The sequence below is a fragment of the Bacillus rossius genome, chromosome 1 (assembly GCF_032445375.1).
Source record: "Bacillus rossius redtenbacheri isolate Brsri chromosome 1, Brsri_v3, whole genome shotgun sequence".
Classification (NCBI taxonomy): Eukaryota; Metazoa; Arthropoda; class Insecta; order Phasmatodea; family Bacillidae; genus Bacillus; species Bacillus rossius.
The window spans coordinates 363,571,757-363,597,949 of record NC_086330.1 but is presented as its reverse complement, the minus strand read 5'-3'; the positions used below and the strand labels follow the sequence as shown (position 1 = coordinate 363,597,949).

Below are 26,193 nucleotides of genomic sequence, written 5' to 3'. Positions count from 1 at the left end.
TGGACATCTGCGGGTATACAATTTTACTGCTTTGTTATCGGTCAACATCTCATTATTTTATTTCCATTTCTCGCTCTCGGTGAACCATTATCCTGTGCAAAAGGTCTGCGCAGTGTTTTTTTGTTTTATATTATGTATTTTATTGTTCTGTAGGTTTCATTGTTGGGAAATGACTAGTGAGAATTAATTGCCACATATTAAATATGTTTAACATTATTTTTTTTTTTACCCATTAACATTTCCGTCGGTGGTGTACACACCATTAACATTCTGTGGTGTAGCACTGTGCGGCATTCCTTTGAAGCACCCTATTTTATATCCACTCTAGGCTTTCCACGTTCTGCGGCATAGCATAATCTTTACGTTTACGCTTATTTACAAAATGTATATTTGACAGAAATAGTTGTCTAAAATAAATATGCTTGACATTTTGCTATCACCGTGTGATATTGTGACTTTGAGAAGGTGTTCATATGGGTATGTTTTAATTTCGGCTTGGATATTTTACTGCAACCTAACGATGGAAAACTGTTTTACTAGAAAATAAAAACTTCTTTTTATTTTTTATTTGTGTGGTTCTTTGAATGTGAGGTCCTTATGTGCCTTATTTATAATTAGTTTAATTATTAAGAAAACCTTACCACACAAGTCAGTACTTCGTTTATCATGTTTTTGAAATATATTTTGCTTGTAATATTCTTACAAAGAGCTTTTTACCTAAAGTAAAAATTAAAATCCGAAAATACCTTTTTTGAACACTAGAGACATTCCTATATTAACCCTAAAAACAGCGTTTCTATATTCCCACTGGTTTATGAGAAATCACAGTTAATGGGTTTCATTACAATACCTGTGCATTGAAGCTGCTGCTGAAATTTTTATGCTTTCCCATTGGGTCAGTGTGTATATGATTTGGAGAAATTGAGTTCATGTGTGAAAATGTCGATTACATTGAGCAACATAAAAAAAAATACTTCAAAACAAGGTGGGTAGTTGGTTGGGATAATATAGCTACATTAAAAATACTTTAGAATCATGTGGACTGTGTTTTAAGTCAAGATAGCTACATCTTAAATTGGTGATTCTGAAGCAACTATAAGAAAAATTTTATATTATTTTTAATGTAGCTAACATTGTAGTGATTTAAAATTTTTGCTCCCATTCAAATTGTTTGTTACTACGTGACTCAAAATACTACTATTAATGCAAATTTCAGGAAACGGAAGATTCCGTAATGCAATTAATTATTTACAAAAACCACCAACAGAAAGTAGAAACATTCAAGTTTCCCTTATAATTGCAATACAGTCATCATATTGACTCCTTTGATTATTACAACAGTACCTCTGTTTACTAAATTTCTCCAAAACAAACATACAGACCCACATGGAAAAGAAAAAAAATGGAAGTGGCTGCATCAATTCAAATGCATTGTAATGTAAGCTATAAACAGAAATTTCTCAGAATCCAGTAGGAATTCAGAAACGTTTTCTGGTTAAATACAGGTATGCCTCTTAGTGTTCAAAAAATGTATATTCAAAATTTTATTTTACTTTACATAAAAGCCCCCCTGTAAGAAATATCATATTTTACGTAATCATACAAGGATCTAGTACACTTTGATTTAGGTCGGGCTTAGCCCCATCATACAATGACAGAGACGGATTATGTACATAAACAGAACGGATCTCACGGAATGGAGTATCTACAATAGCACGCACGGTTAGCTCAGAAATGCTAAGCTCTTTCGTTTACGTTGCTTCGTATGGCCAATGAAAGCTGAGTATTTGGCTGTAATGGTAGCTATACGTTAAAAAAATTGTTTGTACAAGAACATCTAGGGTTCTGTTATTACTTTGTGGTTTATTTTTAATTATTATGTAAATTCTGCCTGTGTTATGATCTCAAAGCTTAAAATTATTTTATTTTTTTTAATTAAATGAATATTTCGTAACATTAAAATGCAATCACATTTGTTGCTATTTGTTACGTTTACAGTTGTAAGAAAAGTATCTAATTAATTTTAATCATTTTTACTAAAGAAATAGACACAATAAATTGTCACTTTTATAAAATATTTATTACATAACAAAACCGTTTAAGAGTGGTATTTTATAAAGTGGTAAGTAATGCATAATTCTTTTTTAATATTTAGTATGGACTAAGTATCTGATTTTCTGATTGCTGTGTTAGGGGTTTCGAGGATATATATTTTACCTTGGTGAAATCTCACTTGCCTCCTTTTCATTCCATGAGGTAGCCAATTCAATATTGTAAAACACACACCTATTTCTTTTTATTTAATATTGTGCCATCACTATCCTTACACTTTCATTTATTTTGTTTATAGCTATGCTTAGAATAATTAAATAATTTTACTGTATTACATATATATCATTTTGATCATTTTTAAACAAATGCATCTTTAGGTATTTGAAATGTAGAGTACATGTATCAAATTTATTATCTAAGTTAGTTATTTATTCTTAGTTATGCTTAGTTAATGCAAAATTTTTCACCCCTCTTTTTTTTCTACATGGATGCCTGTGTGAAAAATACAGAACTACAGATTAAGTAAACATGGCAATATATATGAGCCAAATAAAAACAAACACATTCACACTTCAGACATCAACGTGTACTGGCTTACAAATGTTATGTCGAGTAACAATGGGGAAAATTGATTGTAATCATTATTTTGGACATACACCATTGCTAGTTTGCACTGTAGGCTTATGTCATAAAGACAACCTGATGAACAGATAAAGCGAGACAAATACACAAAACATACAGAAAACAAGCCACTGCAACTGTGTTATAGTTGTCAACCCTTTGTGTCTGTCTATGCTCTAACATTGTTTTGATTTATTCCTTTCAAGGATATTTATTGTGCTGGTCTTACAATCAACATTTGACATCAGCTGGTTTTTTTCCCTTGTTTTCATGGTGTTTTTTTGTGTTTATCTCTGTTTGTCAGTTTTACGGTTTTTCTCTATAACATGCCCTGCATACTAGCACGTGTGCATGTACAAAATAAGGATTTAAATGATGTCGTTGTGTCGGCACGGTGTTGCAGGATGCATGAGGCATGCGAGAGAAGCGGAGCGCTCGGTGTCCTGGTGTGAGCTCTAGCTGCCGTGTGTGAAGATGGCGAGTGGCGCGGATGGAGACGCGCCTCCCCAGCAGTCCGTGCTGACGGACTTGTGAGTGCGCCGCCAGTTCCGTTCAGTGCCGTGTGTCCTGTGCAGACAGCTGGTGTAGCAGGTCTCATCCTTGGATTGCAGTTCCCACTCGTGGGGATTCACTCTCTCTCCTTCCAATGCACGGCATCTGCTGTTAGCACTGTCCTTGTTGCAGGGTGTACAGTTGCCAGATCTACTCAAAGAGCACATTGGTTTAGACACAACTTTATAATGTAATACAATTTTTAAAAAATATGATTTACAAAAAAAAATATTTTGTAAAGGAAAATTTGGAATAAGGATTAGAAAATACATTTTCTTCTATTTCATTGTTAGCCTTTAAAGAAAAGTTTTTTATAATGTATAAGCTATAAAATTAACAAAAAAAAAATTATCTAATTTTTATGATTTGGAATCTAAATTTTAATTAAATTTTTTACTACAAATCATTTTTTGATTTAATTTTTTTTTTTTTCAGTAAAAGTGTGTTTTATGAAAAGTTTAGCACCCATTCATCCCAGCTTTTTAAAATGGATGAAAAGGAATTTGGAGTAATACCTTTAAAATTATTTCATTAAATTTTTTTTTAATTTCAAGGTAATGTAATTCAAAGTAATTCAAAGTAATTAGTGGACTCCCTATTGTGAAGTTTTTTTGATAGGAACAAATTAAATGGTACCTATATGCAGGATTTAAAATAACTCTGATTTACAGCACCATACCCTACATATATATTTTGGTCAAACTTTGTAGTGGCTCATAGTATTTTCTTCCTCGTGGTAACTAAATAAAATTGATGATGGGCTCGTATGTTAAGAGGGAAGCATTGAGGCTATTGAAGAATTTGTTAGAATACCTTGGATATTAAAGTTTTTCAACAAACTGTCAATTAAAAACTAGGTTGTGGTAGTTTTAATAGAACTTTTTAAGGTGATTGGCAGGTGTGTAGTTTTGTTTATTGTTTACTGCTTTTTCTAGATGTTACTGTTTTGCCATCAAATCCTGAAAAGTGCAGACACTTCTTTTTAGGCACTAAGCATGGATTGTGTATTTTCATACTAAGTCAAAGTAATCAAACTGCTTATGTTAAATATCTTTAATAATCAACATGTTTAAGGTTTTTTCGGTGAAAAAAAAAAGTTGTATTTTGGTGTTTTAGTGAGTTGAAGAAACTATCGGAAGAAAGTTTGACCCGCCAGCCAGAAGAAGTGTTTGATATTATCTGTAAACTGGGAGAAGGGTGAGTGATGTATTTTGCAACATATGGGTGATTTGGAGCTATATTTTATTTTGGGAAATGAAATGCTTTAAAAAATTATGTACTTTTTTTTTTAATGCTGGTAGTTTATAATTACTAAAAAATCTGTGTATGTACTAGCTTACAAAATATTTATGAATTACATACTATGAATAAGTCCTAGAGAGAAAAACTGTTCTCCATTTCATGTATAAATTTTTAAAAATTCACTGCATGTATTAATCTATATTAAATTTATGTGTGTAAAATTCAAAAACCATTTGGTTTTACTTTGAAGTAAGAAATCTGTGGTTTGTTGTTACAAAATGGTAAAGCAAATCTTTACAGTCTTAATATAGCATTATGTTAAGTTAAAACAGTGTATTTTATTTTTTACATAGTGATGTAGTAAACTCTACTTTCAGAGAACTTGAACTCGAATCCCAGACCGACCATCCTTCCTGAGTTTGGCTGACCAGGGTTTCTCTAAATCACTCCAGGCAAATTCTGGGATGGCTCTGAAGTCATTACAATTACCACACACAGTGGCCGATTTATTCTCCAATTTTTGCTGGACATATTTAAGGGACCTGCCTAGCTAGGCACACATACAGTGTGCAGAGCTTCAGAAAAAACCATTACTCAAGATATCAGATTAGGGTTTTAAGAATACGCTGAGGGCGAAAGAGTAGTTCTGTTTCCGTATTTCGCTTTTAAACTGTAGTTTTAATAATTGCGAAAATGGCTGAAACCATTATTTTCAGTATAATTTTTAAACACAAAACACCCGGTTGAAAGCACACAAAGTGACTACCATTACACCTTTATCTTTAATTCTTCAACATTATGGTAACAACTCAGATCTCATCATTGCCTTCTGCGGGAGCACAATAAGAAGACTCTGTGCCAGTTCAGAGCCTTCTGATTAGAGGCGATACCGTGCTAGAAGCACCAGCGAGCATCACACTACTTATTCCGCCTCGCTAACACAGATACACCCCTGACTAGGCGGGTACCTTAAATGTACATTCTTGTGAGCCCTGCCGAGACCACCACATAACATTGTCACTAGCCCAGTAACCAGTAGGAGTGCAGCAAGAAGGTATAACCCTTTCAGGGTTAAGAATACAAGTGTTTTTATATGAAGGTTACATTTATTCTAATGCAAAAGTAAAATAATTAAATCTGTGCAAATATTCAAAATTTAAAATATCAACATACATAATTGATTGTTCTTATTCAATTTCAAATACTTGTACTTTTAATTAATATTGACATAAAGGTTAAGAGCTATTGTAATACAATATAGATGTGTACATGCACAGTTTCAATAATATTAATGGGCTTTATGTATTAAAATAAGTTATGCTTTATTGCAACATTTGCACAATGAACATCGGAATGGTTGTAGTCAGATGATGGCACAATTATCAATCAGGAAAATTGTTGGTGTGCTGAAGGGGGGGAGGAAGAAAGAAAAAAAAAGTTTGTTACCACTACAAAAAAAAGCATATTCCTTTTTGCAGTTTTGGATTAGTATTTATGTCAAATATCTTTGCCATTGCACAAAAATATTCTTATATGTATATTTTTAAATATTACTACTTATCAAAAAATAAAAATAATAAATCTCTGCCCCTGATATTTGAACTCAGTATTCGTGTTTCAGAATATTTTTATATTTAATTAGGACATTTATTTAGACTGATAAAGTTATATTTATAAAGGACTGAAATCATCCAAATTTAGCAGCGATCTTCTATAAGACGTTGAGTCGAGATTTACTGCAAGCTAACTGGGTGTATACCAGCTCGCGAGCAGTGGGAAGCGTTGGGACTCCTGCTCGCAGGTCGTACGGCAGCGTGTACAAGGCCCTGCACAAGGAGTCGGGCCAGGTGCTGGCCATCAAGCAAGTGCCGGTCGACTCCGACCTGCAGGAGATCATCAAGGAGATATCCATCATGCAGCAGTGCCACAGCCCCTGGATCGTCAAGTACTATGGCAGTTACTTCCACAACACCGACCTCTGGGTGAGCTTGTCCGGTTCCATGGACCCAGCTTCCTGCTTAGGTGTTCAAATACATTCATAATGTTTTGAAAAGCCATTCTCAAAGTTATATACATAATTTAATCTTTGTAGTTGCATTTAACAATTAGTGCTTATTTGTATCTACAAGTATTTTAAATGTTGGTTTCCGTTTTAACTCTGTGTAATTTAAAGTAGATTTAAATTAGCAAAAAAACAGAGTAATATTGGAACATACTTCACAACGTAGTAGTAGTTAGTGTTTGAGCACGTGTCTGTTTTGTTTCAGATCGTGATGGAGTACTGCGGGGCCGGCTCAGTGTCCGACATCATGAGGCTGTGCCAGAAGACCCTGACGGAGGAGGAGATTGCCACCATCTTGTGCGACGCCCTCAAAGGCTTGGAGTACCTGCACCTCCGCAGGAAGATTCACCGCGACATCAAGGCTGGCAACATTCTCCTCAACTCGGAGGGCCACGCCAAGCTCGCAGACTTTGGTGTCGCGGGACAGCTGACGGCAAGTGTGCTCTTGCTCGTCTTGTCTTATCTCGGGCCGACTATGGACTCGTGTATCAGAGGACCCAGGATCTTGGTTTTCCATGATTCTGGAAATCACTCCAGGTCGAGGGTTGTTGTCTTTTTCGCCCGTCATAGGAACAAAGTATCTCTGGCGTGACGCCTCGCCAGGAAGAGCGTGCATAGCACCTAGAGTGAGTAGGCGCCGTAGGTACAACGTGCCCGTCATACAAATGGTGTTTATTTAGCCCCATCACACATCATACTTGTGTTACTTTCATTTAATAATAGAAATAACTTATCACAAACTTGTCTATTAGTATATTCTCATTAAATTTAAGGTTTTGCCCTACTTCTTTATATGTGTTCAGATCTGTTCATCGTGCAATGTATGATTGTATGCTATATCTAACTATAGCCTACTGTATGTTTTGTGCGACAAAGTCGCATATCACATCCGTCCTTTAAATTAGTACCAACCTCTGCATGTTATCAAATGCCGAGCCAAGCTAGGTACGGTGCCATAGTGGTGACGGAGAGTCAAGATGTCAATTCCATGCAACAAACTTTGAAACAAAACTAATTTACTTGCAGGGATAATTTAGGTGGGTGGTAGATATTTTTATTTATTTGGTTTCGTAACGTGCCTGCCAACAGCTGAAAAGTCTTTAACAGTAGGTGCCTTACAAAAATACAACTACATATACAACGACAATGTCACAAATATGAACACAGACAGACACAAGGTTTTATACTTATCTTATAACCCAAGGTGTTAAGTGAAGAAGCAACTAGTCCAAGTAGTGTGCCTATTGTGCATTAACCGTGCTTGCTTTGGCTCGTGGCAACACTACAGTACTGCTTGTTGTGTTGTAGGACACCATGGCTCAGAGGAACACCATGATAGGGACTCCGTTCTGGATGGCACCTGAGGTCATACAGGAGATAGGATATGACTGTGCTGTCGACATCTGGAGTCTAGGTACAGTTACCATCTGGCCTTTTTTTTTCCATCCAAGTTCATGGAAATATTGTTAAACCAAACAGGTCAAAAAAAAATATTTTTTGTAATTTTTACTTGTTTAAGACCTTTCAAGCTGATGCCTTGAATATGATGTTTGTGTGCAGTGATGTGTAGTAGTGTAGTAATCAGTTTTCAAGGTCTCTTTACCGAAATGAAAGCTAGAAGTTGGCTCTGTTTCCTAAGGCTTCTGACCGGTAGTTTTGATTGGTGAGGACTAAATTTTATGTTAAGTCAGGACTCGGAAAATGTAAGTCAAGGCACCAGATAACAGCAAAATGCATGTTAAGAGTGCGCGATACATGTGGTTCCGAGCAGCAAAATCGACGTTTGCGGTGGAGCAGATTCTGTAAATACCATGACATAAATTAGATTTTGGTAAAATATTATTTACAGAGTAAGAATGGATCTTAAAATGTTATTACTCGAAATTTCGGTATGCGTCTTATTTTATTAACTAATTGTTTCTAAAAACGGCGAAGTTTAGTAGACGAATGCTAGTATAATTTGATTGGAAATGGGAAACAAAATAATAATATTATACAACACATATGTGTGCATGAGTTAGAAACAGCAGGATCCATTTAGAAGCAATACCAGCTGAAAAATTTGTTCCGCCGTAACCTTTGTAATCGGTATACGAAGAACGAATTTTACACATCGTAGTTCACGCGTCCACACACAGATGTCGGGCACTCCACACGCAGAGGTTCATTGCAGTAACACATAACAGATGTCGCACATTTCGGAGATCGTCACTACTTGTTTTGTTGTATCGCGCTACCATGAAGCCACATTTTTAAATTGAAATAGGTGGGAAACGCTGCAATTGGTGGCTATAAGACACGTTTTAAAAAGAATAGTGACAAAGGAAACCTGCTTCTTTCTGCAAGGCGGAAAAATAAAAGTTAGGTAACTTATTTTTAAATTGATGATATTAGTTTGTTTTTGATTCCAAAATCTTTAAAACAAGTGTATATCACTTTCCATGTATCTGAATATTTCAAATAACAGCAGCGCAGAGACTGTAGCATCCGAGACCGGCCGCAGCGTGGGAAAATAGCGCGGGAAAGGGCGGGCGGCGCCGGGCTGGCGAAGCCAGTGCGCATTCCACGTTAACACGCTGGTGACAGTAGATAGGACAAACTGAATCCTTAAAAATGTGATCATACCATGTTTCACCAACATCGAAAAAAAAATTACAAGTTTTGATCTCTTTAGTTTATTACATATCCAGTTATTATAATTACATACGGCCATCTTTGTATTGTCTCGTGGTAATAATGGGATTTGAAAGTAAAAGTATATAATTTAAAATGTCACTGAAAACTAGATGCTGCGTGGCATTTTGCCGAAAACGAAAATTAGAGCATGTTGGCCTGTCGTTCTCCATATTACCTGCTAGGGCTGCTACTGTAGTTTTTGAAGTTGAAAATTAAAAAAAATTAATAATGGAATGGAAAATAAATATAATAAACAGAAATAAAATTCATTACTAAACGATCATCAGTTTCAATCTGGCTGTATAATTAATTTGGACTTAACTAGTGCAGAAAAATATTATATAAGTTATACACTTGTTTAACTTTTCTCTAGATAAATTGGTGGTCATGTGGGTAAAGACGTCATAGCTTTAAAAGGTTTTTAAAATTTTCCTTCAAATAAACTGTATTCTCGGTTTCTGTCATTGTAATTTATAATGTAACAAATGTAAATTTTGGCAAAAGAGCACAGAGTGCTGGCATGTCAACAAATATTGTATAAAACACTGTAAAGGGTACTTTATGTAAATAAAAACTTTTGAATTGAATTGAAATAGCTTTAAACTAATGTTTGAGGGTTCGAATCCACTTTGAATCTTTTTTTTTTCTATTGCGGAAATAGTTTAACGTCCCATTATAAGGACTAACATAAAGCAATTTTACAATATCAGTAGCCTTTATCGAAACAATATAAAATATGGCGACTACAAAGGTGCCAACTATCACACACTAAACCTTTCTCAGGTTGTATCTGGCTGTAATTTTTTTGTTCTCAAGTTGCAAAGAAATGGTATGATCGCAAGGGTTTTGTTTACAAATTTAAGCAAACTATCATTACTATGGGAGTGGCGCCTCTCCCTTTACTTACTCTATGTGCTGCGGCCGGAGGTTTTTTCCCCCCTCGTTGCAGTAATAGTCGTTAATACTTAATGATACGTTGTTTATAACGACAAAATACACACAAGTAATACCAAATGTATTTAGTTCGAAAAGTTAAAGAAATAAATTGGGGAGAAAAGGGGGGGGGGGGGGGGGGGGGCAAATGGGACAGCCCCGATTTTACAAAGGCAGCGATTTTACGAATGTCATCCTTGGAACCGATAGCCAAGGGCGCCCATACCCATGGGCAGGGTAGGGCCGTGGCCCCCTCCCCCAGCTTTCAGGAAGAGGAAAAAATGTATGGGTTTTTGAGGATTTTTGGCAAATTGTAATTTTTGACACTTTTTGTCAATTTTTGAAGGTCTGCCCCCCCCCCCCCCCCCCCCTCTACAATCTATCATATAGTCTGCCCCCCCCCCCCCCCCACAAACTGCCATATGGGCGCCCTTGCCGTGAGCATACGTAAAATCGTGGTTCTAGTATTATTAAAATGTGGAAACTAACAAGTTCTAGTGTTGTCACAAAAAACTAACTCGAACCCAAATTTATTGACACGAACTTGAACCGAACTATTTCAAAGTTCGGTTCGAGTTCGAAATTTTGAACGTTCGGACAGCCTTATGCAATACAGTAGAGCACTCCTCAACCGGAATCATTGGGGGGATGTCTATTCCAGTTATGGGAAAATTCCGGGTAAGGGGAGTTGCGGTAGGGAGGCAAATAAAAAGGCCTTTACATGCTGCACATATTAACTTATATGTATAGCCAAAGTTCTACTGTAAATATTTTCCACAGTTATAAAACCATACAATAAAAAATATGTAGATCTACAAGTACTGTTTTCAAAACGTACCGGGTTGTAAAACTCCGGGCTGGTTGAATAACCTTCATTCTAGCAAGCTGGCAAGCGGGTGTTTCTTATCTCTGTGGGTGGGTGGGGGCGTGCGTGAGCGAAGAGGACGATGGAGAGGGTTCGGGGGAGGTAGTAGGCCTACAGCTACAGTGTTGTGTTACTTCTGTGTTGACGTGCTAGTGATTCACACTTCCTGGAGAGTGTATAGTTAATGCCACGCACAGTTTACATTTCACATACACAAAAATAACACTTCAAGCATCTCGTTTAAAAACACAGAGATAGAAAATACAGATAAAAGTAGACTGTTTAACCATATATTAAAGTATAAATATTTACATAATACATATTTGCACACTAAATTATTGTCTACAAACTGAAAGCATCACACATTGGAAGTAAATGTTACTCGCTATCACGTGTGTCAGCGTGTATAGTGGGAGTCGGTGTATATACTCTCGGGCCGGCCGGAATTTTCCGTTTACTTGACATAGTGAATCAATAAAACTACTTATAGGATGAATATCTTTATAGTAATTCACGTCCTACGCGAAAACCAGCGGTGTATTTACGCAATGCGCGGGAAATACAGGCTATAATTAGCTCTCTGACAGACATGCGCGCGCGCGCCTACATGTACAGTCAGGTAAAAGCAAAAACGCCTCGTTCCAGTGCGGAAATGTTTTGGAGGTGTTTTGTAATGTTTTAATTTTTTTTGAAAATTATTTCCGGATATCGGGAGTTCCGCTTGTGGGACTTATTGTTGAAGGGTGCTTTAACTGTACTACTCTTGAAATGTCACACGTGAATGGAAACTTATCAAATAAGCGTAGCATAGCAATTATATATAGCGTCTATTAAAAACACGATTTCAGAGGATTTAAAAACGACTATCCAGGACTCTTTTTGGTCATTACATATTTTCTATTGTTACATCTGGACACACATTAATGTTAATTGTTGCTGACATCACATAACACAGTATAAACAAATACTAAACGTCCAAAATATATATGGCACAACTGCATTGCCAATTCACTATCTAGCACTAGCGGCCGGCCGAGGTCGACGTGCGACCTGAAAGATAAGTTGTAACGCTGTAAGCAACTACCGCGTCTACCATAAAAGGCAAATAAATGGGTGTTATGGGTTTGACGGAGGGGAAAAAGGAAAGGGAGGAGGGCATCGTGTTGTGAGGTTGTACGGGCCAGCAGATGTTTTCCTCAACTTTAGTTCCGGATAACTGGATGCCGGATACACGGGGGAGGAGTACAGTTTAATAGAATATTATAATTACATCGTAAAATGTTATTGGTCCCGAAATGTTTGTATCAGTACGCAATGTAACATAGTTACACTTATTTGTAAGTGAGGAGTATTTCAAACTTTTGGGCACGGTAAACGAATCTTATGAGCTGCTATAGCTTCAATTATTTAATGTTTACTACTTTTGGTGGTGAAGCTTTTATGTGCTCTTGTTCTGTTTTGTGCGAGTACATTACAATAATCGTAATTTTCACCGCGACTGGAGAACATTGTAAAAAATCTCACGTGTCTAAAAATTTCATAAATACGCATGAACAGATGAATAGAAAACAAATTGCAATGGCTACTAAGGTACTATTCCATCTTTAACAATTAATCGTTAATTTGTGGTATCATATGTGGTTTTCTACTAAGACTATGCTTTATTTCAAAATAAATTTTGACGTACTTTATATAGTAAATTTAAAAAAAAACTTATTGGTGGAAAATAACTTGAAAGTTTATGTATTTTATCGCTTAAAGACTTGTTGGAACCTACAGCTTCGAAGCAATTTGATACCCCGAAATTTTAATGAAATTTAAGAACCGTTACTAATACTTAGCCAACCAACATGGAGGATTTTGGGCTCTTTTGGCGAAAAACCGAGACTGCCTAAAATGATTCATGAAAACTGAGTCAATAAAGGTGCTTCACCTACACCATTACAGACATCCTGCACTACGCCACGAGACCCTGACCCTTTGACCCAATAACACGTAACATTTTTGAAATATTGTATTTCCCCCAAATTTAATGTTACTGACAATATTTCATTTTCGTGACTTTTTATTAATACATACACGACTATGTGACCTTGAACTTTACTACATACCCAAATGAGCCAAAAATCCCTCCCTTATATACGCCCATGGACCTATTCTACTGTAAATTCATTTCATATAATTTTCTTAAAATATAGGTACTCCATAATCTTTTATATTTTCTGCACACATTACTTATTATTTTGTGAATGCGATTTGAAAAACTTCGATTCTTGCAAGGGCTGAACACGGAATGTCAACTTTCTAAAGTATTCTATATACATTTTTAAAGTTAGTAATGTATTATATTAGGGATTGGTTGAGTACACATTTTTATCGATTCCGATACCGGTACCGATTCCTAAATTTCGATTCTCGATTCCGAGTCATTCCAGTTTTCGATTCCTGGTAATTCTGGTCACATAATTAAAACTACTTAAGAATTGAATGCATTACATAATGATAATAACATGTATAAAGGATAATTATAAACTTAGGATTAAATGTTGAGGGTTTTTTTTTTTCAATTACCAGTGAAGAAGCATCTTCACATAAAGTTTGTTTGCTAGTAAGTACTAGGCTGTGCACAAAGAAGTTCAACATTTAGACAGGGTTCTTTAACAGGCGATAACGCCGATAACATAACATCTTTGTTCAAAATGGGTTCAAAGGTAGCACTACTTTTTTCTGTGGTACCTTTTGACTTAGTTGGTGACAGTGCTGTAAACAAAAGTTTGTTTTTCTTCAAAGACTATTTTTTCTGGTAGTAATGTGTGCCGGGATTTCAAATGCTTCATTAAATTGGTTGTAGATTTGTAAGTACCGCTCCGTGAAATTTGCGCACTACCATGATTACAAATTGCATATTTGTTATTTTCACTATTGATGCGAAAATGTTCCCAAACTTTAGACATGTTGATACAATATCAGACCATTCGCATCGTAATTTGAAACGACAGTCGGCGAACATTTTTTTTACTAACAAACTAGCAAAACACTTGAAAATAGTTTTAGCAAAACAATATTTGTGCCAAATAAATAGCATAAATGCGAAACAATTCACAGTAACCTCAATAGCACGACGGTGAATTACTATTTTCCGTAATTCACCGTCGTGCTATTGAGGTTACTGTGAATTGTTGCGCATTTATGCTATTTATTTGGCACAAATATTGTTTTGCTAAAACTATTTTCAAGTGTTTTTCTAGTAATTATTACGGTTTTCCTTTGCAAGAAAAAAACACGAGCCTCTGTTGGCGGTATGGCCAGAGAATTCTTTAAAATCGATTGTTGCTTTCATTATACAATTTGTCCCGTACGCAACGAATCGATACGTTTCGACTTGACTTTATATTTTATGGCCACCAAAGATTTTGTGGAGGCCATCATCCTTGTATGGCTCACAACTAAAATGGTGACGACACGTGATGTGATCTCGTTTCATAACCGTCACTTTCTTCACAAAAAACAATGGACTTTTCTTAACTGCAAATAAAATTAATAAGTCTTTTTACAATTTATTTACGTCTAATACATGAGTGAGGAATAATGTTCTTCGATCGTGGAGTTTTAATTAGAGGTTAAACATGCCCGGTAACATTGTTTTTATTATTTTTATTCGTATAAAATTAATATTTAATAATAATGAGCATTATTAGGAATTTTATGCGCATACGGCAGGTAAGATATATTAAAATAAGTAAGTAAAGTTCAGACGAAAATATATTACTACTGTATTTTCTTAACTTAACCGATTCCTAACCTACCTTGCCCTTTTTTAGTACCCGATACTGAGTACCCAAATTTTTTAAAAATCGGTGGTATCGAGGAATCGGAGAATCGAATCGACCCATCCCTATATTATATATATTATATGTGTAAACTTTCTACTGTATTCCATATATATATATGTAAACTTTCTAATGTATTCTATATACGTGTATCTAAAACATACTCACAAATTCTGGCAGAATATTCCTGGCGAAAATACAAGACGAAAACCTGTGTACCATACTTTTCTCGTCAATGGATTCGGAGTTTTGAACCCCCAAAAATCAAATTTTCTTATTCTTGAATAACTTGCACTGCGTCTGATGATTTTGTAGAACGCAAATTTTTCACCACTAGATACGTAGGTTGTAATGAACATCCTTCAATGAATATAACTGCATTTCTGTTTTAGCACATTTTACCACCTGAAAAGCTAATAATAAATATAAAAAAAACCGGGGCAGGCATTACAAAGCACGTTTGCAAGGTGTAAAGTTTCCTTTCTGAAAAAATCATATGCCACAGTTTACTTACTGATGATGTTAATTTCAAGATATGGAAAATTCCATTTTCGGAGGTTCGTAACTCGATTTATGAGTAAAGTGGTTATTAGGCTTTCGTCTTGAATTCTTTCCAGAAACAGCCTGCCGAAGTTTGTACATGTTTTAGATACACTCAGGGGCGTAGCCAGGGGGGGGGGGGTGGTTAGGGGTTCAACCCCCCCCCCCCCCTTAGCACGAAATCTTTAATTAATTTCTTATTCATCACTCAAACAAATTTCATATTAAAATTAATAAAAATTTTACCATTACAATATTTAAATTTAATTACCGAAAACTGCTAAAATAGCACTATTTTACACCTTAAAATCCAAATTTTCCCGGGGGAAGACCCCCGGACCCCCCGCTTTAATACCGGGGGGGGGGGGTTTATGCATCTTAACACCCCCCATACACAAATCCTGACTCCACCACTGGATCCACGTTGTGTATATATGTAAACTTTATATGTAATATATATCGTCTGTCATTTGTAAGAAGGGGCTAACTACAAAACATAAACTTTTCAGGAGAGCAGAAAAACAAAATGAGCACACTGTAATGCATCACTGTATTTTAATTATTTATGGTTAGCCCCTGTCATATCTTAAAAACTATTAGAGATACAGTTATCCCCTTCTTACAGACCATGAAGGATGAAAGAAAACATGTATTTCTGCAGTTAACTCATTTTCAACAAAAATGTAAGATGGCCCCTTCTTACAAATGACAGACGATATATATATATATAGTGCTCAATAACCAAGAGTAAACTTACTTTGGTTACGTTAGTGAACCTATGACTAGCCTATGGAAAGAAAACACTACGTAACATGAACAAAAAAAAAATAAGTAAAACATAATTTTTCACTCAAATTAATTACAACTTTCAATATTAATTTTCGATGGGCTCTTTCGTGGGCATCTTTATTGGAAGGCCACGGTGTGCTAGGGTTAATGGCTGTCGCTCATTAGCTGTTATAGTCTCTGTATCATATTTAGATATACGGTAGCTTCAATTACAGAACAGCCACTGAGCGACAGGCAGCAAGCCCTCCCACACCTTAGGCCGCGGCCTTCCACCATAGACGGTCATGGCTCTTAACGACACATATAATTTATTCTAATATTTGCCGCAATATAGATACACTACTTAAAATATAACAAGACTCTCTGAAAAAGGATTGAAACCCAGGCAACCGCGAATGCGAGTTTAGTAATTGTACCTTCAGAGGTAGTATATATGTGGGTAGTTACCACGACCATGTTCTACGTTATATGAGAAGAGACATACATTTCCTTTCTGTAGCGAGAAGTTGGCTCAATTTCAACATACCTAACACAATGATAATATAGTGAACTGTCATTCAATTTCGAAAAACCGATATGGTAATATTTTGTATTCAGAAATAACTTCCATTGAGATAAAGTCCATGTTGTCCGAACTTTGACGTTCACTTTTTTAAAAGTTTCTGGCAGTCCAATAGTTTTCTGGTAAAATAAGATCTTTGCAATCCTTTTCACAGAGACCTTTCTCACAAGCTAAACGTCAAAATTCGTACAATGAAATAGATTATAGTAGTTCTGTTTAAATTATGATTACCAGTTGTGATTGCAATAATAATAATAATTTATGTTTAATATACTGTAATGCCAGTAACATTGACTTTTAAGTTCACTTAATTGGTTACGGAGCAAATATTATGTTGATCGATAAAAAAAGGTATACTTAATTATACACAAAATACATTTATAAAAGTTAACTTAAAGTTAAAATTAAAGTATGGACATTTGGATTTACAGAAAATATATAAACTATTATCTAGGTCCATTGCGGGGAAAAAAAGACAAATTCTTGTTTGACTTTTCTTAAAATCAAAAACGTAGACTACATGGACTTCACGTTGTTTTTTTTTTTTTTTTTTTAACTTCGAAACGAAATTTGGAGAAATAATTAACAAATTTTCATTTAGAAAATAGTAAACTAGCAAACTGATTAGGATAATATTTCCTGGAGTAATTCAGCTTCAGTTGCCTGAGCCAGTACCTACCTATTAATTCGGGTGCCGGGACGCCGCCCAGACAGAGCGGAAAACTGTTCCAGACTATCAGGACGCGCCATTGGTATTAACGCCACCTCGCGCGATAAGAGCAGAAAAAGTTGAGCTCAAGCCGATATTTTGTAATGCGGAAAGTGCCGAGATCGCAGATTTTTCAGAATTGAATATGCTGTTATCTTCTCAAACTATTAACAAATTATGTTGTGTTTTATTCTCTCTCAAACTATTAACAAATTATGTTGTGTTTTATTCTCTACAAATCAACGGTATATTTGTTACAAAACACGAGTCAGAAACGTCAAGTGTATTAAAAAAAGGTATAAATAAGAAGTTTCGTTCTGCAGTTGTCAGACAGATGACAATACTAAACTATTAGGTATGTAGTATAGACTTGTATCTAAAGTTCTTTTTTTTTCACTTGCAGTAAAATGTAAAATAAACATGAGTGATAATTTTACTTTGTAATATTTTATGTACCAGAACTGTTGAACGGTTTTTATTTAAACGAAGTGGTGTTGTATCACACAGTAACATCCACGAAGCGTAAAGGTTATAAAATGGATGCCGAAACAGTTAACCATAAAATCGGCGTTCCTTTAAACGAAAAAAAAAAATCTATCCGCTCTGTCTGGTTTGTATGAAACGGGCGTGATAGTCCAGTGTCGTCTTGTGCTTCTCAGCAAAGACTATATACTTCTCAGCACATCACAAAGCCGTTGCCTCGGCTGCTTCAGCTGACTCATCCCACCCTATCAGCCGTCCCCCCCCCCCAACAGGTGGCTTTCCGTTTTCCTACTAGTTCGTGGGATTTCCACATGATGCCGCGCCGTACGCTCTTCTGGCAGAATGCAACGCTATCCTACGAGGAAAACATGAACCACTTCAACTGACCGCGCGCGAGAAAATATTATCTCCCTCGCACTCTTAAATCATGAAGTATGAACAATTTAAAATAAATTTAACCCAGATTACCGTATAAACCCACGTACCACCCGCCCCCGGGTAAGACCCGCACCCTTATTTTTAGAATGCCATGGTGGGAAAAAATGTTTTTTATTGCAAATCTGCATGGAAAAAAAAATAATTTAGTCGTAATTTCTTTTCCTTTCAAACAGTAACAAATCGTAAAGAATTACCAAAAAAAGTACTAAGTTACTTATTACAGCCTCGGCATTTGCGTTAAAAGTGTACAGAAGGCACGCAACTGCAATGTGGCAACATCGCGCGAGTAGAACGTGGCATCGGCGCGCGCGAACGATAACAACATGCCGTGTGTGCGCGTGACCTTGCCTAGCTCCCAGCTGTTTACAGTTACAATCTTCCGCGTCCATTATCGTGCGCTGGGCAATGACCTCGTTCAAACAAATAAACGATAAAGCGCGCGAGTCCTAGCCACACATAATAAAAACTATTTTTATTACATGCATAGTAAAAAACCTTGTGCCTAAATGTGGCATATTCTACAGCTTCCTCAGCTTTAATACATGCCTCTGAAATGCTATTAATTTCTCGTCGTAGCTTGTCGGTAAACGCTGGCAGATTTTAGTACGCCGCATCATGGACAAACTCTTTCTTACCATGAACCTGCGCATCCAGTTCCTACTTGCTTTAAAGTCTTCACGCACGCCAAGTTCACGAGCAATTTGCAGCGCCTTTAGCGAACACATTTCCGTGCTTACAGCGTACCCAAATTTCCGTCTGTTCTGTATGTAGTTGTGGAGTTTTTCCTCTAACTCCGGATACTTTGCTACCGCACCACGGAACACACGTCTATCGTCACTGGCCGAAAACAGTTTATCTTTACTTTTCCTCCAATCATTCACACATGATTCGTCGACATATTTTCGCCCAGCAGCACGGTTACAGATTTCTTTCGCTTCACTGATTATTTTTAATTTTTCCACAACTGTGAATGAACGCAAATTTTTACGATTCATTACAATACTTGCAGCCAACACACGTGTAAAACCACTGGGTACTTAGCAAATGAGGATAGGACAGTGCGTGGGAGCACGCACTTGTAACCAGCGAAGCTGCAGCGTGACAACGCTGTGAGGAATGTGACCTTGACTGTCTGCCGCTTCCTTCCCATCCCTTTCCCCTACCCCTCTTGTCTATCGCAGCAACCTCCAGTCGCGCCGGCGTTAATTCGTCACCGCGCTAAAATGGCCCAAGACCCGTGTAACACCCGCACCCTACTTTTTCGAACCTGATTTTTTTTAAAAAGGTGCTGGTGGTACGTGGGTTTATACGGTACTATAGTCTAAACACAAAATTACTTAAAGAAATAATTTAAATAACTGAAAACAGTGTAAATTGGCTTCTGGGTCATTTACTTCGTAGAAACTCATTTTTCCCTTAATGATTCTATGATACTAGTACATATACATTAGTTAAAACATAATGGGTAATATTTGCCAACCAAAATTTTTTTTATATTCAGTTAGCTCCATATGTTCACAATTTCATGTAACAAGTCACATGTTTTGTTTATAAAAGAAAATAATAATAATAATAATAATAATAATAATCTGAGGTAATGGACGACTTAAAATGGGGTGGAGTAAAGTAGTTCAAGTAACGGCCGGTTGAAGCGCCACTGTCAACTGTGGGACACAGAATGTGAAAAACCGCCACTGATAATGGAATAAGCAATAAGCTATGTTGAAAGAGTTGTCATGGACAAAATCATTATTAATTTGAATTCATTCGAAGTTGATTGTGTGAAGAAACTACAAGAAGGTGGGTTTAAAAAGAATGTACAGTGAACAGTTTTAATCTGTAGTTAAATATTTAAAAAATTAAACCTGTTTATCTTTTTCACTGAGTGAAAATAATTGTTTACATTAACTTATATTAACTTCTATGGATTATATTTTTTGGCTCGTTTTAACTAAGTGTAGGAACACAGAAGCAGCTTAGAATGTTCCTATCTTTTTCTGTCCAGTGTATATGTGCGTGTGCAGTAAAAGAGGCAAAGTTTTTCCCCCCTTTTAATGTGACTTTTTTTGCACATGGGAGAAGATAATTGCTTGAGCTGTCACTGCATTAGGTGTGTGTGTGTGTGGATGGGCCTGTATTTGGTTGGGGTGGGGTGGGGTCTTAGATTTTTGTGTATTATCCACTAGAAGAACCTCATAGAGGTTGTTAGGCTAAAATTTACTTCGCCAGATATAACAAAAAAAACTCCAAATAAATAACAAAACATTACTTAAATCCTGTGGAAATTTTGTCCCCTTTCGAGGTCCCACAGTCGTATTCGTAAACGACTGAATATTTTTTTTCAAAGTGTTAGTATTCGAAATTGAATCAATACAAATAATAAATCCTTTAAGCATACTATGCGTTAAAGCAGGACACATAGTTTTGATTTATATTTTGTATGGAAGTGTTGCAGTGTTTGTGTTGATTACATGGAAACTATATTGTATTTTATTATAAAGTACATATGATTTATAAAGATATAAAGGCTTGAACTCCTGTCCCACATAGGTATAAACCTTGGAAACTCATTTGCTACGTTGATTTTGTTTACTACAGAGTATTGAATTAAATAGTAGGTACAGGTGCGACTGCGTGAATGTGGCAGGCCCTTTATGCTATCTGTATAAACACATGGTTTTAATCTTATTTGTAGGTTTTTTCGTTTATCTAAATGTTAATATCCCATAAAAAAATTTAAACTATCTTTGTTTAGTAAATAGTTCTCAGATATGAGCACTTTTCGTCTTCTAGGCATACTTACATTTGAACTGGAATTAGTTTCCTAGGCGATGTGAATGTAAAAGTACAGAGAATGGTATTCTTCTTCAAGAGTAATGCAGGAATCAACTTTTGTGTAATCTGCAATGATGGAGTGTTTAGAGAACACATGAAAGTGCGCTGAGAATTGTACTTGCACGATCATTCCTTCAAACTTAAATTTTCATTATTAAAACATTATTTTTTTTAAAGGTGTGAAATTCTCTTTAAGACGTAAAATATGAACTCTTACAATGAGGGACGAAACAAATTTGTATCATTACGTATTTAAACACTTTAGCCCCGGCCTACAGCTCGACTACCGGGGATCTACAAAAAACCTTCCACACTCCACTGTTACAGGAAAGCCAAAAAAAAAAATATCCAAAACTTCGCCCTTCCCTGTTGTGTGGGTGTAGGATCCAGTAACAAACAACAAACTAATAAGGTGGCATGGGAGACTATGGGGCTCGACATCTAACAAAAACTCTTCTTTACTAAAAAAAACCTTTACTAAATAAATACTTGCATAATTAATTTGTATAAATACTTTGTGTACCTTTTTCGTTACAAACTATAACTCTATCCATGAACAACCATATTACCTTCCTCTTACTCATAGGTAATACTATACATCCAACTAGTAATATTGTACATTTAAAAAAAAATATTTAGAAATTACAGTCCACTAATAAGTCCATCTGGCCAACGTAAAATTACCAAAGCGCGCTACTTGATTGTAGTTATGGTACCATTAGTTATCTCTTATTTGTTCTACGAAAAAGTTATTATCCATTGTCTTTAATGAAGATTAAATGCAAGGTAACCAAAATACGTAAGTTTCTTCGCCGTGACTGAGTGCACACAAGTCTCGAAGTACTTGGTCCGATTCAACTCCCGATATGTCTTGCAACTGGGGAAAGTCTCATGGTGGAGAATAATACAGTTTTTTGCCTTACTTTGTGATGCGCCGTGATGAATAGCCGCTACCTCGGCGCTCGCCCGGGCCCGGGAACTTGCAGACGCTGCTCGCGTTGCGTGGTGCCTCTCGTCATAACCTCGGACTGCATTAGCCCGGAAGACGAACAGTGCTCGGCTGCAATCTGCAGACCTCGCCGCCACTTCCCGATGTGCCCACTTCGGCGTCCAAACCAGCACTCCTCTCGCGGTACTCGCCACACACACGCTCGTGGCTCCTCACTCGGGAATCTTCGTCTCCACCGAAAAGCCACGAAGGGGTCAGTCACAATGGAACCAACTTCACAACTTGTCCGCACGTCCAGACCGCACAAATCCGGGAAAGTTTGGAAGAAAAAAAAAACATATACTAGAAATAAACAAATCTAAATTAACTAATCATAGCAAATAAATTCCGTTAACAAATAAAAGGTAAACGGGTGACGCCGTTACCAACCCAGTGGTAACAACACTTTAACGGTAAAAAATATCAAAAGCTTCCTTGTGGCCATAAGCAGCATTAGGCTGCGACTGCTTGCTTTGTTTCCCACAGTTCCTCCCCTCTCTTCGTGTGTCACGTGACACTGACGTCAGAGGGCAGGTACCGGATGTTGTCCATTGGTCGCTCGGATCACCACCTAGAGAAAGACTTTTTCATGGTTGGTTGTCATGGGAGTCAATCACTTGATAGTCTTTTTGAATATAGTTACTGTCATTAAGACTGCGAAGCCTTTTGCCGTGCTTTATCAAGAACTGAGCTGAGCCAGTTTTTTCAAATAATCAAGATAGAACATAATGCATGGTGCACTGAAATCAGTGCCCGCATACATGTCAGATCAACTGAACAAACCCAACACACACACCTAGCTATGCACTTGTGAATCCAGTGGGCTTCACGAGTCCAGCAGAATGCATGTCTTTGAAATGGAGGCAGAGAGACAAGCTCACATGGTGAACCTAGTTGTTGCTGCCATTGTGTAGTCAAAAGAGTGCTTTATTTTAATTTGGTTACGAAAGCCCTGGAAGCTGCTTTGAGTGGCTAGTTAATGGTGCCACCCGCGCGTTTCAGGCATCACTGCTCTGGAGATGGCAGAAGGAAAGCCCCCGTACGGAGACATCCACCCGATGAGGGCCATATTCATGATCCCCACCAAGCCGCCGCCGTCGTTCCGGCAGCCGGACAAGTGGTCCCCGGAGTTCATAGACTTCGTGAGCAGCTGCCTGGTGAAGAGCCCCGAGGAGCGAGCCTCCGCGTCGGAGCTGCTGCAGCACGACTTCATAGGTGGGTGTGTGGGGCGTGCGGTGAATCACACGTTCCCTCCTGCGACAGGTTGCGATCAGGAGTTCTAAGAATGTTTAGTGGTACTCTCGTTTAGCTTATTAAAACTTTTATTTCGTGATTATTGAATGTTACAAAAATCTATTCTGTTGGATGAAAAATGGAACAGAAAATTGACTTATGTAGTTTAGGAACTAGGTAAATTAATTTTTGTAGCCCGTAACTGTGCTGAACAGTACTGTAGAATTTTATCAATTTTTATTTTTTTTGTGGAATGTTTAAGAAATACTAACAAGTACTTACAGTACTAGTATTGCTTATATTATAAATATTTAGCCTTTTTTTTTTCACCACAATTTATTTACCAAATTTGAATTTTTAAAAAAATACAGTTCTTTTCAGTAACAAGCTATCAGTTAAGACCTTTGACCAGGGGTGAAAATCTTTGGTATTTCGGAGGAGGGGGGGGGGGGGGGGGCATTATGTATCCAGTATGATTTTGCAAGTGTAAGCGGGCTTTCTCAGTGAGTGATCTTTTTAATTCCAGCTCCCTTCAATGGGATTTACGCCCATTCCTGTGATATCTCACATAATGCTATGAAATCAGTAATAAACTACCATTAATATACGGATACTTTCTTTTTCACAACTTAGTAGTTATATTAGAAAAGAAGCAACTTTGAATTGTGCTATTTCTCAATAAGTGTTATTTTTGATGCCTCTTACCAAGCCAACTTCTTTGTGCTTCCAGCTTCTTCTGTTTTCTTAGTCTTTACAGACACACTGCCACATTTCTGTTGAAAAATCTTGCAATTCACGACAATGGCGTTGAGAGATGCCTATGTCCATTTCCTTCCTCACTTGACTATTTTTTTAAAATTTCTATGTGTCAATGAAATAAATTCAATTCTATCAGCAATAGAAAATGCTTTGTTTTTTTATGTCATCACAGAATGGTTGGCAAAATTAAATATGTATTTAGAACTGCGTACGTACACAAAAAAAACAACCAAAATGGCAAGGAATAGAACAATTTGTTATTTTGTTTTCCAAGAGGAAAGCAGCAACAGACACGTAACTGCGAACGTATGCACCTTTGCACCTTTGACATATCGAAATACACAGCGTTAGCCAGCGCTAATGTGTAACGCTGTTTTCTGGCTTTGTTTTTGCATATAATTTTATTTGAACAGTCTACAGTAAAACCCTGTTAAGACTTTTTAAGGGAAAACCTCTTAAAAGGAAAATAGTACAGAATAGTTACTACATAAAAAAATCACTCAAATGACAAAGTTTATACGCCATTTGTTATACTTTCTCTTTTAAAATTTGTCTGTTTGTGGTAATATTCCATTACCTCAAATATTTGTTTTTTTAGAAAAAGCCTAGCATCAAACTTTTAAAAGTTTATTATGGACTTAAGTAATTATTAAAATTTATGAATTACCTTTTAATTTACCATGAAAACCACACATGGGAACGAGAAGCCCTGGTGCAATCTGTACAGTGGTTTGATTGTCTCTCCAGTTTTATTTTTTATTGATGTAGACACCTGTAGGAAGACCGTTGTGTATCAGCTCTATCTGCATCATTGCACATTTTGATGTAAAAACATTAAAACCGGGACAGAAATTTGCCTTAGTTGCATGGAATCACAGTTCTTTGTACATGACACACCCAAGCGACCAAATAGATCTAGCAGATGGAGCTAACTTCAGCACAGTTAACATTCTTGATACAGGTGTTAACCTCTTCTCTGCAGTTATTTTTTGTAGCATTATTAAATTTTGCTTCAAGAATATTACACAATTTATAAATATTTTCAGTAAAATTCTTTGTCATTAATACATGTATCTAAATATACAGGGAGGTAAATATTTTATTTATGGATTAACTGTGAATAACAACATGTTTACCGTGATAGGACAGAAAAAAAAATCATGACTGTAATGGCTACTGACCACAGCTGTTTTGTTTACATCAGTGAAGAGCTGGTTTAGAGAGTCTATAGGATTAGAGAATCATGAGTATTTTGTGATTTTATCATAGGCCTAATAGTGAAAATTTTATTTTTCATAATTTGTTGAATTTTCGATGTTGGGGAATGGGACAAATAATTGTTTCTTCCCAAGTCTTATTATTAGTTTTGTTTTAATTTCTGTGAAAATTTTATTGCTTTATTTACTGTTGTAAATAAGAAGTATAATAGGTTGTAATTAGATTTATTTACAAAGAAGACTCTTGAGGTGATGATTTCGTAACACTCTGGAAATCACCTACCCCAGTTCGTGTTTAGAGTTTCGACAAATTGAAGTAACTTTTCATTAAGTTGTTTCTAAGAGTATACGAGGTAATGTGCAAAGGTACTGATAAATTTCCCATGAAACTAGACGTGCTTCAGGTTTTTTTTTACCTGTACAACACGGATTGAGTATTTCAGAAACCTTTAGTGCTATGAGCCCTGTCTCCCCAAAGTGTTTTTAATAAATCACCATATACTCGTGAGATGTGAAACGCAATGTTCTTGTGTGGTGTCGAACCAGAGCGAGGGCTGCTTGCAGTATGGTGGGCCCGGCAAGTGTGTTGTCTCCGCAGGCAACGCCAAGCATCCCAGCATCCTGCACCAGATGATCCAGGAGGCACAGAAGATCAGGGAGGACCAGGCGCAGTGGGGCGTTGGCCGCAGGAGCAACCTCCTCCAGTTCTCGGTGCGAGCAAGGCTTTTAGTAGTTTCCCGCTCAACTCCGTTAATGCTTATTTCAACCCTTCTGAAATGAACTGTGGAAAATATTCAGTTTTTATAA

At 36.6% G+C, this 26,193-nt stretch overlaps 1 protein-coding gene across 1 annotated transcript in view; it reads left to right on the top strand.

Moving 5' to 3' along the window:
* Positions 1–261: 261 nt before the first annotated feature.
* LOC134528335 (serine/threonine-protein kinase 3-like) overlaps positions 262–26,193 on the top strand; it is a 38,572-nt gene continuing 12,640 nt past the window's right edge. The window contains exons 1-8 of the mRNA XM_063361878.1: positions 262–477; positions 3,077–3,203; positions 4,342–4,422; positions 6,269–6,449; positions 6,735–6,962; positions 7,838–7,943; positions 23,180–23,392; positions 25,985–26,097. Of these exons, the coding sequence (XP_063217948.1) occupies positions 3,148–3,203; positions 4,342–4,422; positions 6,269–6,449; positions 6,735–6,962; positions 7,838–7,943; positions 23,180–23,392; positions 25,985–26,097 (978 nt within the window). The 5' untranslated portion in view covers positions 262–477; positions 3,077–3,147. The remainder of the gene's footprint in view (positions 478–3,076; positions 3,204–4,341; positions 4,423–6,268; positions 6,450–6,734; positions 6,963–7,837; positions 7,944–23,179; positions 23,393–25,984; positions 26,098–26,193) is intronic.